General features: G+C 43.7%; 1 protein-coding gene across 3 annotated transcripts in view; it reads right to left on the bottom strand.

Annotated features, from left to right (window-relative positions):
* Window positions 1-704: 704 nt before the first annotated feature.
* The window catches only part of LOC142503669 (vitamin D3 hydroxylase-associated protein-like), a 34740-nt gene continuing 19480 nt past the window's right edge, over window positions 705-15964 (bottom strand). For all 3 annotated transcript variants that reach the window (XM_075616243.1, XM_075616245.1, XM_075616244.1), the window contains exons 5-15: window positions 15273-15479; window positions 14473-14513; window positions 14052-14176; window positions 12127-12252; window positions 10489-10586; window positions 7949-8048; window positions 6063-6106; window positions 4069-4108; window positions 3299-3407; window positions 1873-2018; window positions 705-1586 (exon numbers count right to left, since the gene is read on the bottom strand). In XM_075616243.1, the coding sequence (XP_075472358.1) occupies window positions 1461-1586; window positions 1873-2018; window positions 3299-3407; window positions 4069-4108; window positions 6063-6106; window positions 7949-8048; window positions 10489-10586; window positions 12127-12252; window positions 14052-14176; window positions 14473-14513; window positions 15273-15479 (1162 nt within the window). In that variant the 3' untranslated portion in view covers window positions 705-1460. The remainder of the gene's footprint in view (window positions 1587-1872; window positions 2019-3298; window positions 3408-4068; window positions 4109-6062; window positions 6107-7948; window positions 8049-10488; window positions 10587-12126; window positions 12253-14051; window positions 14177-14472; window positions 14514-15272; window positions 15480-15964) is intronic.

Below are 15964 nucleotides of genomic sequence, written 5' to 3'. Positions count from 1 at the left end.
CATCTACCCCCAGGCGGGATGAGAGTAGTCCTGCGCAGGCCCCCAGCCCGAGGCCCGAATATCACAGCCATCTGTCAACTGGTGGCTCCAACTTGGGTGTAACTCTAACCCAACTACTTGAAGCTCTAACGATATCGTCCCAGGCTCAGAACTACCGGAAGTTCAAGGCCTTCTCTGGAGTATCGCCCACTCCCGTTGGGGAAGAAGGTTTAGGGTCAGGACCTTGTACATTTAAATTGGCAGAAATAATGAATTGCTCATTTTCAGAACCTGAGCAACGAAATGCAATATGTTGACCAGCATGATGAAGAAAAAGCCAGCTGGAAAACATCACACATCAACTCGTCTGTAGTTATTGCCCAAGCACCATTGTCTTACAGGGGCACTGGATGACTTCACTAGTTTAACACATGGCAAAACAAGCCTCTGTATTGGTCAATTTGGCTATTTGTGTTAACCCAAGAAAGATAAATGTAAAGCAGTGTCATATTTTCACAATCAAAGGCTAACTTCTTAATGTCGGTCTGTTCCGGATTCAAATGTGAGAAGAACTTGAAAAAACATGAAACCTTTAAGGTCTAATGGCTGGTACATAATGCCATTGCTTGCACGATACTTTGCCAGTTGATTTAAGCAAAGTGAACCTAAACATTTAATACAACGCTATTATGAATCGGTAGGATAAAACAAAACATCAGACAAGCATGGTTTTACTGTTTATTTTTTGCTGAAGCAGTTTATTTACAGACACCCAGCTTTCTCTGTATTGAGAGGTCATGGTCTTCAGATAACAGCCTTTGCTGTGACACATCTGAGCTGTCCGTTTACGCCCCTCCTGGACAGTTTAGTGTTAATAACAAACATGACGAATGGCAAATAGAAACCCAAGAGGGACAAGAAAACCTGAAGCCCTAACAGCACCTTTGCTAAATGGTATGAAATGTTTGCAATTACTGAGAGAAAAAAAGCCTTTATGGAAGTTCCCAGTTCAGTGAAAGTGGGAATGAGAATATGTGGTACTTCCCATTCAGCTGGTTATCACTGGCAGAAAGGGAAGAAGTGAAAAGAAGTTAAAATCTCAATTTTAATAATTTTCCTTGTTTAAAGTAAACTACAGCAGGACCCTCACTCAATCCCACCCAATTTTCCCAAGTTTATACCACAGTTTTAAAAGTTGCTGTTAGATTTTCAGATGAAATGTATTTGGAAAGTATAATATGTTTAATATTAAGGGAAGGTTTTCACTTCGTTTTTAGTATTTAAGATCTTCATTGATATAAGGCTTGAATGCTGGAGACCTCCCCAGCACTGAAGATGTTAAGTTTTCGTTCTTGGTACGTATTGATTGATAACTTTTTTCTGTGGTTGCCATTTATTGATACATTGTTGATGAGCGACAATGAGCTATGATGTCATACACCTGTCACCATCAATCTGCACTGGTTGAAGACACGGGCTCTTCACTTCTTCAGGTGTCGACGAGTCACGGTCTCCACTTCCTTCATCAGGCGTAGACACTGCTCCTCTTGCCATGGTAATGCCACACACTGCACAGCCACAGGCAACCCCACTCCACCTTCCATGCCCTGAAGAGCAAAGTCATTCATTTATTAGATGTATTGAACACTTGCATCATTTATTGTGTGCAGGCTCTTCATAGACATGAACTTTGAAACCATTAGAAGGACAGGCATTGAATATCAATGCCATGTGAAGTCAGTCACATCTAGGAAGAACTCTACAGTTGGGTGTATTTATATGGTGTCTGCTTTCCAATAGACATCCGAATTTGGGATGCAGGCCCCTTTTAGCTACAAAAGTTTCATTCGAAAATGGAAAATGTAGTGTCTGTATTGACATCATTTAACAAACCTTAATGATCTCTTTGTCCCAAGGATCGTTATAGTATCCTTTGTAATGCTTCAGTTCTTCTTCATCTTCAGAAGTAACAGTGGTCACAGGCAGAACCCCAGCAGGGAAATTCAATATGTTGAACAGCATGGTGAAGCAAAAGCCAGCTGGAAAACATCACACAACATCAGCTCCACTGCTTCAAATGGGACAGGTGAGAGCATCATTTACCCAGCTGGATGTCGCATTTACTCCTTATTGTCAGACCCTTTACATTTTGCCCCTTTTCTTTGAACCTTGGTTTGCTGAGGTGGTAAAGAGCTACAGGATGGGGAACAGAGAAGCAGGTATATAGGATTCTCCTGAAAGTCGTAAGTGATCCCATTATATATCTGGGATCCAAAGTGGGATTCATCCATTCAATAATTTGAGGGGGGGGGGGACAATGAGTTTTAAAAAAAAAAAAGCTTTGTAGGACCTGGGACTTATGAGACATGCCCTAATTACCTTCATTATAATATATGATTTACAATATACTATGGAGTATATAATTGTTTTCTGTCATTTAATAATATTCTTATCCAAAGTAAATTCTATCTTTTGTTTGTACCCATTTGAAAAGTGTTTAATAAAGAGAGAGCCAGTCAAGGACCATGCGTAAGACGTGCAAAACTGCAACACGTTTTTCCAAGCTTCAGAGGGCTAATGTTGCCAAATAAGTGGTTACAGCAAAATATCATCAGGAAGTGAGAGAAACATGGCATGTGTCCTATTTATAGTCACAGCATTAAGCAAGAGACCCTAGCAATTTTAGAGATTTTCTCTAATTACCATATTAAATGAAATTGCAATGCACATTGACTAAAAAGAGCCATCCATCCTCACTAAACTCCACGTTTTAACAGGATTTGAACCAGGGGTGTCCTCCAGCGCTGAACCGCACTGTTTTCAGCTCCAGGAACCCCTGGTGCCTCAGATACGTACCGGTGAAGTTACCAGTATTACCTCCTATAAAGGGGATTTAAATGGCCATCCAATAAGAAGCCATACGTGACGTTGCAGCTTCCTATTGAGCCAAAATGTGGCAGCCATTTTGTTTTCACCTCTGAAGGGCTCCCAGAGCTGAAAATAGTAGTGTTTGGTTCAGGCCACCCTCCCAGCCCCCACCCCCGTTGAAAAATGGGAGCTATAAAAAAAATACAGAGTTGGAGAAACTGCCCTTTTAATGCTTGTTAAATCGCTTTTTTCACGACTCATCTTGCATTGTTTGCTGCCCCATGTGAAACAGTTACACATCTCTAGGCAGGACACTTACATCTCTAGAAAGAGACCATCAATACCGCCTAGATTTCACCTTTTTGCCCTTATGGTAAATGGAAAGTTAACCCATTGATAAAGTGTCAAGGATAGAGACTCAAAGAGACATCCAATCTACACCGTCACTTACCAAAGAGTTTGCCAGGGCCTCCGATGTTGAAGGCAGGCCCCAGCATGGGGCAAAGCAGGACGTCCAAATTCAACTTCTTCCATTCACTAGTGTATTCACGACAATATTCCTAAAATAAGGCACACAACAAACAGAATAATGATGTTAATACTTCTGTCCTACAGTAGTTACAAACATCAATTTATTTATTTTTGAATTCACATTTTCCAGTTGAACATTTTTAGTAGTTCCCTTTAGATTATGATTTGAAGCAAGTGGAGAACTCTACTCTGCTTTATAGACCAGCTCCTTCCTATCCATCAACATTTTAAAGCATTTGTGCCACTTTTTTTACATTCACCAAAGATGCCATGGTGTCATAGTAGTGAAAACATGAAGGGGAAACCAATTCTCGTACTAACCCCCTTTTAATGAAGTGGATACGGTGACAGGTCTACAGTGCAAACTATTATATGCAAATGTATCAGCCTACTAAAATAGAATAATTATGTAGTAAAGATGTACAGTATATAGCCAATTTTGGAGGGAACATACAACACAAAAACCTCACCTCTTCTTCTATGGACTGACACTGTTTTGTTAGCTAATCCAGGGGTTCTCAACTCCAGTCCTCAAGACCCCCAAACAGGCCAGTTTTTCAGCACAGGTTGAGGGGTCTTGAGGACTGGAGATGAGAACCTCTGGGCTAATCCAATGACTGTGCCCCTACAGTTCTAAAATCCTAATGACATTCCAGGCATGTGTTAACTGTGGTATATAACAGAGTTTACCTTCAGGGCAGTGTTGTGCTTCCACAGTTCTTTCACAGAGCTAAAGAAATGACACGGGAGGAAAAAACAGAAGACAAATGTATCATCAAAGAAAGAAGATGAAATACGTGTGTTTTGTTGACAATTCGTTCTATGTGCTTATTCTACAAAAGTACAAATAATAAGCCAGCATTTGTTAGACCTACTTAATCGGATACTTGCAATATTTTGCAGAATCAGGATTGTTACATAGCCAGATACATTGTTAAATGTGCAGTCCCCACCTAACTGATACCTCTAGTGCAGTGGTGGGCAGCATGGGCAACATGATATACTTCAGGGGTAGCAAGTGCGGCCCCATAGCCCTTAAAAGTGCAGCACACACATATATATTCTGCACAGGCAGAAGTCATGCTGCAGCCATGGTTAGGAGCTTCTCCTTGCCCACTCCAATCAGCTGCTTAATGCAGGCGCGCTGGTGAATACTGTTCTACTCCTCTCTTACACTGGGAGCTTGTGATTAGTACAGGAGAGGAGTGGGCAGTGCAGTATTTATCAGCACAGGAGAGGAGCGGGCAGTACTGTATTTATCAGCGCAGGAGAGGAGCGGGCAGTACTGTATTTATCAGCGCAGGAGAGGAGCGGGCAGTACTGTATTTATCAGCGCAGGAGAGGAGCGGGCAGTACTGTATTTATCAGCGCAGGAGAGGAGCGGGCAGTACTGTATTTATCAGCACAGGAGAGGAGCGGGCAGTACTGTATTTATCAGCGCAGGAGAGGAGCGGGCAGTACTGTATTTATCAGCACAGGAGAGGAGCAGGCAGTACTGTATTTATCAACACAGGAGAGGAGCGGGCAGTACTGTATTTATCAGCGCAGGAGAGGAGCGGGCAGTACTGTATTTAGCAGCGTAGGAGAGGAGCGGGCAGTACTGTATTTATCAGCACTGGGGAGGAGCGGGCAGTACTGTATTTATCAGCACAGGAGAGGAGCGGGCAGTACTGTATTTATCAGTGCAGGAGAGGAGATGGCAGTACTGTATTTATCAGCGCAGGAGAGGAGCGGGCAGTACTGTATTTATCAGTGCAGGAGAGGAGATGGCAGTACTGTATTTATCAGTGCAGGAGTGGAGCGGGGCAGTACTGTATATATCAGCGCAGGAGAGGAGCGGGGCAGTACTGTATATATCAGTGCAGGAGAGGAGATGGCAGTACTGTATTTATCAGTGCAGGAGAGGAGATGGCAGTACTGTATTTATCAGTGCAGGAGAGGAGCGGGCATTACTGTATTTATCAGCGCAGGAGAGGAGCGGGCAGTACTGTATTTATCACACAGGACCGGGCAGTACTGTATTTAATCAGCACAGGAGTGGCACATCTGCACGGCCTCTAAATTGGGGAGAAAGTGAGAGTGAGCTGGGGCTACAGATGACACCCCAAAGGGTGGCATGTGTCCCAGGGCCCACCAATACCCTTCTATTTATTTATACAAATCCCATTGTATTTCCGGATGTCCTCTCCTGACATACAGTCAGGTAATCCTCCAAATAACATGTTCTTGTATAGTGCTACTAGTTTTACGTAATGCTTTACAGAGATATTTAGCAGGCACAGGCCCTGCCCAGTGGAGCTTACAATCTATATTTTGGTGCCCAAGGCACATGGAGATAAAGCACAGGTGGCTTAATCAGTCCGTGCTTCAGTACAGAGGGCTCAATCAGTGGCTCAGTATTCAACTTAGCCACCTGTGCTGAAGCAGGGATATCCTGAAAACCTGACCTGTTGGTGGTCTTTGAGGACTGGAGTAGCCCACCCCTGCACTAGTAGGATTATATTTTGACCACTGGAAAATTCATGCTCCCCCGGCCCGCAATAAAGTTATTAAACGGTAAGCAAACACAACATTTAAAAGGGCAGAAAAACAAAGCTCAAAGCTCCCGGATAACTAATTGCACGTAATATGTGGCAGCAAATGGGCTACGTTATGTGCATTTCATGGCAGGGTCTGACTCTTACCTCACTCCACAGTGCGCATTCATATTATTTGCAATCCGTGGAAACTAAGATGAAACAACATTTTCAGTGAGAATCCCAGTGGGCAGTAATAAAGGGCAGCACTTTAAAGCAACAACCCGGCGCGTTTTACCTATTGATTTCTTTGCAGAATTGGAACCAGAGGATCTCCCGGAGATGAACCGCTCGACCTTTAGCTCAGGAGACCCCCTGATATTTACCAGTTTATTTGCCTGTGTTCTTCTTGGGACTTTTAAAGATGGCCGCCACGGTCGTCTGATAGGAAGCCGCAATGTCATACTCCCATGAAGTTGCAGCTTCCTATTGACCCCCAAGTTTTGGCGGCCATTTTTATTTCCCTAAATGGAGAGAAAACACCAAAAACTAAAGTATCTCAGGAAGCGGTTAGTACGGTTCACCTCCGGAGGATGCCACACTTCAAATTCTGCACAAAAATCAGTAGGTACCTGGTGCTGGGTATGATAGGAATTTCCTACACCCAGCCGTGCGATGCCATAATACACCTAAGGCTACAGCCCCAGTGTTAGCTGCTACACGCGCACCTGGTGGCGCTTGCACGTGTGAAAGCCGCAATCTGCTGTCTGTGGTTGAGCTGCAGATGGCGACACGGGCGGGCGTTGCGGGGGCACGGCCATGGCGTCACGCTGCTGATTCGCCCTCAATGGCTGAACCTCCACCATGACGTGGACTGCGTTCCGTCACCACTAAAAAAGACAAAAATCTTGTCTTTACTAAATGTGGTCGTGCATCGCGATCTCTCCATGCGCGTGCAGGCGGCTACTGGGCCCGGCAGCATAGAGATCTTTTTCCCGCCGCGCACGTCTTAGCGCGTGCAGCAGCTAACACTGGAGCCGCAGCCTTACTGAGCTGATAGACACCGTCAGCCCATTCAAGTAAAAGGGGGATAACTGGCAAGATTTGAGCTTGGAGGTGGACAAGGCTGCCCGCCCCTGTAAGTGGATGTGCTGCAAGGTGTCTTCCTGAAATGGAAAGTGTCTTACGGCATAGCAGTGTTTAGTAAATATGTCCCGTGCCGCTAAAGGTGACAGCAGCTGTTGTCATTTCCCTTCCAACCCCAACTTGACATATTGTTACTTTAAGATGCAATCAGAACAGCAAACATAACTCCGCGTCTATGTGGTTTTCATTTTCTCCTTCATTACATGAACTAATGGGCAGTAAAGTCCTTATTTCCCACGGGAGGAAACCGCATATATTTTTATCCACCATAAAGACCTCAAAATACAAGCAGGTGCTTCTGGAGACTTACAGCATAAACAGGAATAGGAGCAATGACAGTAAACAACATGAAAAACTTGCTACATTGTTTCTGGGAAGGCACTTTCCCTGCCAGGGATGCCTGCAAAGGACTATAATTGAATTGTAGGCAGGTGTTTAGCTATAGCCCAGGTAAAGCCCGGGGGCCCGTGCTCTTGGGGGCCTGTGGTCTTGGGGGGTCTGCTCTCCCTCCCCCCCCCCAATCGGCGGCCCATCTGTCTCTTTTCAGATAGAGACAGGCTTGGGCGGGTAGGAGGAGAGCGGAGGATGCGGGCTGCAGAGTGAGGAGCTGATCACAGAACAGCTATAGCTGGGAGGAGGGAGTAGAACATGGCTTCTTAACACCCCTTGCCACAATTGAGTAAAAATTGCTTTAAATGACGGTATATAAAGAGCCACGTGTTCACGTTGACTTTTAATGTTTGGCAGAGTATTTTTGCGAAGCTCTACATTTTTATAGAGATTTTTGCAGACATAAATGACCATTTTATTTCCTGATTCGTGAACTTCAGACACAAATCTGCACATCTCTAGTGAATATACTTAATTTCCAATAGAGTGCAGAATGAATGAGTACAAGCCGCACTTACCACAGGCCTCAAGAAGAAAGACACAATCTTCTTCACAAAGATCGGGATTTTATACAGCAGGATCTGGGATTTTAAATTGGGATCAACAATGTCAGCGTTGCTGCAATTAAAGAGAACAGACACAAGTGAGGCAGGACACATGGGAGCTTGCGGCCAAAGCAGTGATAATACACAGCAGCATATAATATATAAAGGAAAGTTCCCAGCTATGGAACACAGTAGGGGGCTATTTATCTAGGCTTTTCCCTCATTATTACCTGTGAGTGTATCTGCCTGATGATATAGTTACATAGTAGATGAGGTTGAATAAAAGACATACGTCCATTCAACCTGTGCTAAATTTAGACTACAGATACTTTATCCTATATCAGTATATTGATCCAGAGGAAGGCACAAAAAACCCCCAGTGAAATATCATCCAATTATAGCTCATAAGAGGAAAAATAAATTCCACCCTGGCTCCAAAAATTGGCAATCAGTTTACTCCCTGGATCAACATCCTTTCCATGTTTACTTATTTGATACAGTATATCCCTGTATACCTTTCCTTTCTAAAAAGATATCCAACCTTTTTTAACATATCTATTGTATCTGCCATCACAGTCTCCATGGGTTATGAATTCCACATTTTAACTGCCCTTACTGTAAAGAACCATTTCCTTTGTTGCTGGGGAAATCTTCTTTCCTCCAACCTTAAGGGATGGCCCCGAGTCCTTTGTACTGCCCTTGGGATGAATAGTTCTTTTACTGTCCCCAAATATATTTGTATATAGTTATCATATCCCATCTTAGATGCCTCTTTTCAAATGTAAACAAATCTAATTTAGCTAGCCTCTTAAGTCAGATTATCCACCCCCTTTATTAATTTTGTGTCTCTTTGCACTTTCTCTAGTTCCACAATGTCTTTTCTAAGGAGTGGTGCCCAACATTGTACAAACAATTTCTTCAAAGTACGGTCTCCTCTAAGACAGAGATACTTGGCCAAAAATTCAGGTATTCTGGGTCATGATACAAAGATTGATCAGAGAGTACTTGGGGGTGGAGGTTGAGGTGGAACCGCTGACCATGGTGCTGGCCAAACCAATAGATGAATTAGGAACGGCAGAAAGTAAGATGATCACTCATGTAATGACAGCTGCCCGCTGTGTTATTGCGGCTGCCTGGAAAAAGGTAAATGCGCCTTCTAGGCAGACTGTCTTACGGAGACTAAGGGAAATAAAGATGATGGAGCTCCTCACAGCACAGTTGAACCAGAAAACTGACAAATTTCACAAAATTTGGGAAATATGGCCAGGAAACTAGGGACCCCATATAAATAAATACAGAAATACCAGACAAATGGGCTCGTCCTACCCCCCCCCCCTTCCACCCCTCCCACCCTTCTTTTTCTTCTTTTCTATGTTCTTCTCTTTCCTTTGTAAAGCTCATGAGAGACGCGTGTTATATCAATTATTTTATTTCAGATGACGAACTGTTAATGCTCTTTGTTGTATGGACAAGTGACACTGTTAAAACATCATATGTATTCCAAGACTATATATTTGTTATGTCTCTCTAAAACAATAAAAATAAATTGAAAAAAAAAAAAGACAGAGATACAAAGTGGAGCTCTGCTCACAAGTTCATAATGCAATTCTACATTTAATGTGACAGCCGAGAACAGTCGGAAGACAACGTTTCACGTCCTGTATGGACCTGTACTTTGAAGAAATTGTTTGTCTATGTTGTGTTGGCTGCACAAATAGGATTCTCCTCGCCTGAAACTGTTTCCCCGCACCTTGGAATTGCCCAAAATTGTATTCCATATTCAAGGTGTGGTCTTACTAATACCTTGTAAAGGGGCATAATTATGTTTACTTCCCTTCCATCCATTGCCTGTTTAATGCAAGATAAGATCTTGTTTGCCTTTCAGCTACTGCTTGACTTTTGGCACTATTGCTAAGTCTGCTGTCTACAAGCACTCCTAAATCCTTCTCCATCACGGATTCCCTTAATTTATCCCCATTTAATTTGTAAGTCGCCTATTTATTTTTGTTTCCCAAATGCATAACCTTACATTTATCTGTATTTAACCTCATCTGCCATTTACCTGCCCAAGTATCCAGTCTCTCCAAGTGCTTCTGGAGAGAAATTACATCCTGCTCTGATTCTACTACCTTACACAATTTAGTGTCATCAGTAAAGCTGGAGACTTTGCTCTCGATGCCAACCTCAAGGACATTAATAAACAAGTTAAAAACATAAAAATATTATTCTGGGCAGATAATATGTCCACCAAGACAATCAATAAAAAATACTCAGGTATGACGCACGAATTGTTCAAAAGTCTCATAATTACTTGGCTGATCACGTTATCCTCTCTAGGCCGGGCCCTGACTTCTGAACTAAACAGCGCAGTACTATGAAATCAGCCAAAACACAGGGAAATCAATATTTCTCCAACATTGCAACCAGCTGCATAATCTGACAAATAGGAGCGTGGTCACAAGGTAAGGGGAATGTGTCCGGATAACCATGGTTAAGGTGGGACATTAACGTACAATTTGTCCACCAGGGTAGATGCTCCGTCGGCAAAGAATCCTCTTATACAAAGCTCATTGAGGGCATATTCTATTCGAGGCGGGGAGAACGGGATCAGCTGTTGAAAGAAAGATGGACACAAAAGAAAATGGTGTATAGAGTATGGATCCAACAATCCCGAACTCCGTCTGCTCGGTCCTCGTGTACTGCTGCCCCCTCTATCGGGGGCTTCACCTGTTGCAAACCTTTCTGTTACTTTTATTTACTTGACACACTTGAATAAAATAGAGGATGTGTAGTTTAGAGATGTGCAAAATATTCACAGGTATCACAAATCCTGCCATTCTACAATTATTTTATTAATTACAATATTCACAATATTAAAACATATGTGGTAGAAAAAAATTATAACCTCAAATACAAGCAAAGCAAATCTTGTCCTCATGTCGGCTCTTTTGAGTCTCAATCTTTGTTTAAAACTGTCACTGTGACTCATAGGGGCTTATTCTGTAAGCTCTGTTAGTGCTTTACCGTGCGTTCTGCACAGAAAGCCCCATTCAAGTTTCTGTGCAGATCGCACAGTTAAGCGCTAACGGAGCTTACAGAATGAGTCCCATAGGCTCTAGTAAAACAGCCAGTTGCTTTATTAACTAGAAGTCTTCACTGAGAAGTTCAGTGCGTTGTACAATGTGGAAAGGCGTCCCGGATTGATTCAGAAATGTAATAATCTGCTGTGATGAAAATGCTGTGATTTTTCTGCAAGATATGGCGAAAAATAAAAGGGGTACTGAACACAGGGTACATATATGGCTGTTCACAGGATATGTATAGGTGAAAGTCAGGATCCACCCCGCATATTAAGAAAGTCAGTAAGATTTACCTCCCCTTGCTAATTTACAAAAACATTTCAGGAAAATCTTCCTTGTAGCGCAGATTAAGAAAAAAAGGTGATAATTTCCTGCATATACATTAGATGTGTGTGTGTGTGTGTGTGTGTGTGTGTGTGTGTGTGTGTGTGTGTGTGTGTGTGTGTGTGTGTGTGTGTGTGTGTGTGTGTGTGTGTGTGTGTGTGTGTTGGAGGGGTGGAGGGTTTAATTTAATTTGTAATTATGAGATTTTTGCAAAACGGTTGAAAAATTCTTTATTGAGCGGAGGCAGTTTCAGACATCTGTATGAAATCTAATCTGAAGGTATTTAAAAACTGTTTTGGATCAATTTAATTAAACCCTTTAACTGAGGGGTTCTCAACTCCAGTCCTCAAGACCCCCCAACAGGTCAAGTTTCTCAGGATATCCCTGCTTCAGCACAGGTGGCTCAACCAGTGGCCCAGTCTTCGACTGTGCCACCTGTGCTGAAACAGGGTTATCTTGAGAAACCTGACCTGTGGGGGGGTCTTGAGGACTGGAGTTGAGAACCCCTCGGTTAACCCCATCGGTCCTGAAGGGGTCAGCCGGCCATTGGACATCAATACATTGCCGGCCCGGTCAGTACTGAATGTGTTCATGTACTTGGTAAACTCTTGTCAATGGTTTGTCGGTCTGTGTACTACAACTGGGCTCCCCATTCCTTCATTTAGGACTAGGTATGAATTCTGCCCTGTATCCGAGTCACTCTGAAAGTCATAAGTCAGGTGAAGACGGTCAAACCAGAAAACACACCTTGTGGCCAGCCTCTTCTAGGAGATTTTTTGTTTCTTGAATAGCTCTTCTCATGCTGGGTGAGGGCAGAAAGTAGCCATCGGTGTCATAAACCCCAATCGTCAGAGGCTTGGCGCTCTTATAAACCTGGAAATATAGTATCCTATTATTTAGCAGTATTCTCACATCATTAAGTAGCAAATAGTAACAAACTGCCTTGATGGCATTTCCTTTAGTGTCCCCGTTCCAATGCCGATACACTGTGAATCCTATTTAAAGCAGCAGTCCCTCCTTGGACGAAAGTGACCTAATTGCAGTGCCAGTTTCAAATGTTAAGTAGGTTAAAGGGGCAGTCCCTATATTGGCAGATTGGCGCTATCATATCTTTATAGAAGATGTTCAAGAAGAGTTTGCACAGACAAAGCCTCCTCCCTTTATCTGTATTAGCTCTCTGACTGGGACAGGGTGGGATACGGATAGAGAAAATAATAGACTGACAAACAGTAGGAAGAAACAATACAATAAGCAGCCTGGAGCCTCTTGGAGATGGGACACCTGACCACCGAGGTTAGACTCCCCTTTCCCTCCACACCTGCCCCCCTTTCCACAGCTTTGACGTGGATGGTCCGCACGCTGTCTACCTCTCCCCCTCCCCCTTCTCACCGATTCATGAGAGGGGGCGGGGCTGGGAGATTCAAAGGAGGGCAGGGTTGGGAAAGCAGTCCACTCCCTGACGAGAAGTTCCCACCCACCCGTCCCGTTGTTATGCTTGATACCACGATGGTTGTATGGTTATATTATTGTTTTGTATTTTGATGTCCCCTTTCCCCCCCAAAAAAGGAAGAAACTGAAGGAAAGACTTTGATGTCTGGCATGGCTGAGGTGGCCCTCCCTAGGCATGTGTTGCCTTCATCGCAGCGGCTGTTGGGTAAGGTAAGTGCGCGTTAACCTTGCCAGTGGGGGCTCTATGGTGCAGAGAAGCCCTGTGGTGGCTGAGGGTGGCAAGTGTGGCATTTGTGCGTGATGCCCTGGGGTCTCGCTAAACGGTCGGGCCGGTGAGCGCCCAGTTTGGTGGGTCTTGCGGGCCATGGTTGTGGTGCCATCGGCCTTTACCCGGGGGGAGAGCACGCTGGCAGGGTTGGCACCTACCAGGGTTTATTATTTGTGTGGATAAAGCCGCGGCCTTCGTACCTCCAGACCTACGTTGTGTGTTTATTTATTTATATGTAAGTTGCGGGGAGGGAGATGGAGCTTCCTCGCAGGCTCCAAGGCCTTGTGGTTTCTATGTTTTATACAAACTGATAATGCCGCCATCATTAGAAAAGATGTAAGCAGAAGAAAAATAGTTACCAGCTAACACTAGAATTACATGAGACCCAGAGGGAATAGCAACATATTCACTTTTCACAGAAAACACATAAGAAATAATGTTGCTTTAAGGGCGATTCTTTTTTTCTAACGAAGCCGATTACATTTTTCAAAATGTTTCTCGCTGACGTAGCCAACTAACCCATCTATAAACATGATGATGTTAGTTAAGGAAGCTGCATTGTTATATAATAGCTCTGGTTACCATTTTCCACTGTCATTTAAACCAGCTGCTTTACAGCTATATACTAAACCAGTGTAAATAATTTCCTTAGCAACCCAAACTATGTTTGTACTGGAATGGAAGGTGCCTCCCCCCTGCGCTTACTGTCCAGTATGGGAACATCTTCCAGTCCATGGAATACACTAATTAGCAAAGTGACATCAATAGAGCAGAACACGTCCACGAAGCAGTGTTATTCCATCATACACCATGTGGCTCTGGAATAAAACTTGCATCCTACTCCCTTGAGTCCGATGTTGGCATTGTTAGAGACTGGTGTTCAACGTATACAGGATTTCTATCATAGCAGAATTTCTGAGAATACTGAAACCCTTCAGGTCAGTGGAATCCATACCTCATCTTTGAATGGGATAGGAGGGACAGTGGGGTCCAGCTGGAACATGTCATCACACAGAACAGCTTTCATAAACAGCGCCAGGCTGTCAACATCTCTCGCCATTGGTCCAGGCATCATCACGGCTAAGAGTACACAACAAATCATTTTTACACCTTGAGTCAGAACAATCTCACTGATCTTTTGAAGCTATCACCTGTGCAACCAGATTTCATATTTCTACTGTCATATTGCTTTTAGTTATTCTGAAGCATTTTAACACAAAGGGCAATATTTACTAAGCCGTCATCTGTTAAGGCACCTTACAGGCCATTCACGTCAATAGGTTGCAAGGTGCCACTTAGTGCCAGAAGGTGTCTTATGGCAAAAACTGCTTAGCAAATATGGGCCAAAATGTGTCCAAGTCATAAGAATGACAAACCTGATTTCATTCCACTGACTGGTGAAGCAAATCCCAGAGTGCTGGAAGAGAAATAGAAAGAGATTATGATGAGGATAATGATACAACACTGCCTCTGTACTCAGCACTATACAAAGAAACATGGAGGCATTAGCTAAACAAGTCAATGTAAATCCTATATAAAAGTAAATACAATTGCCAATAGAAAGTACTGTAAGTCTCTTACAGCAGGTTGTGTAATCTAAGCAGTGTAGTGGGACTCAACCCCATTAAACAGGATTTTGTATAGGTGCACTTGGTGTAACAGTCTAATAGGGTCTAGTCATTCAAGGTGAAAGACTGGGCTTTTTAAGTGGTAATTGGTGATATTGACTGAAAAGACTGCAGTATTCACTCAAGAGACCACGCAAGTCCAAACCGTATGTCAAGTGTCATTAAGGCAGCTACGTTAGGTCATTAAAATCCTCGCCATCTGTCGGGTCTGTTATCCGTTGAACTGATTATTCGTCCCTGGATAATGCATTCCGCGGAACGCATTATCCAATGTCAGAACGGATTATCCGACACTCACCGCCGCGGATTAACATTAGATTCGCAATCCGACGGCGGTGTGCGGGATGGATTCCGGCAGATAACCGAGGATCGCAATCAAGATGGCTCAGTCATTCTGACCGAGCCACTGATTGAGCCACCTGTGCTGAAGCAGGGCTATCCTGAAAACCTGACCTGTTAGTGGTGGCTCTTGAGGACTGGCGTTGGCCGCCCCTAGGGTAGACAAATAGTTACTGTGTCCTTACCAGGAAGCATAGATTGAAACAAACCTCATTCTGTGGCCTGTGGGTTTGATGCCACAGATACCGCAGAAGCTGGATGGCATTCGGATGCTTCCTATGACATCACTGCCCACCCCCAGGATTGAGCCGCCGCCTGAGATCAGGGCAGCCTCTCCCCCACTGGACCCACCGCACGTCTTCTTGTGATTGTAGGGGTTCAGGGTCTGCCCGTAGATGGAATTGCTGCAGTCAAAGCTAAGAGGGATCAAAAGAACACATGAGCATTGTCGCATTTAATTCCACCTTTTCAAGCTCCTGCTTTGCCACAATGACAACAGTAATCTGACAATGATAATTTGATCATCACAAATGTAACCCCCCTTGAGATTACTATGGCCTTAGAAGGTAAACCCTGCCCAGTTCTGCCTGGTGACCGTGATGTCAGGGAGGATTACCCACAGATTTTTCTCTGATGGGTCAATGGGAAACCAGATTTTTTACTTTACCTCAAAAATAAAACAATGATGCAAGGTAAGACCAAACCCAACAGGATACTAAGAATTTCTTCAATTACCACATCATTTGTGTCACACATCTAGTCACTCGGGTTTCCGGACCTGTGTATTTTACAAGCAAATTAACTCCTTCCTTGCCAGTGGAGCAAGCACAGCATTGCAAAGCTACCCCTGGCACAAGAGGGTCAAATGCAGGGTGACCATTAGTGAATAAGACCGTGGGCA

Source organism: Ascaphus truei, chromosome 10 (assembly GCF_040206685.1).
Source record: "Ascaphus truei isolate aAscTru1 chromosome 10, aAscTru1.hap1, whole genome shotgun sequence".
Lineage (NCBI taxonomy): Eukaryota > Metazoa > Chordata > Amphibia > Anura > Ascaphidae > Ascaphus > Ascaphus truei.
This window is presented reverse-complemented; position numbering and strand designations above follow the sequence as displayed.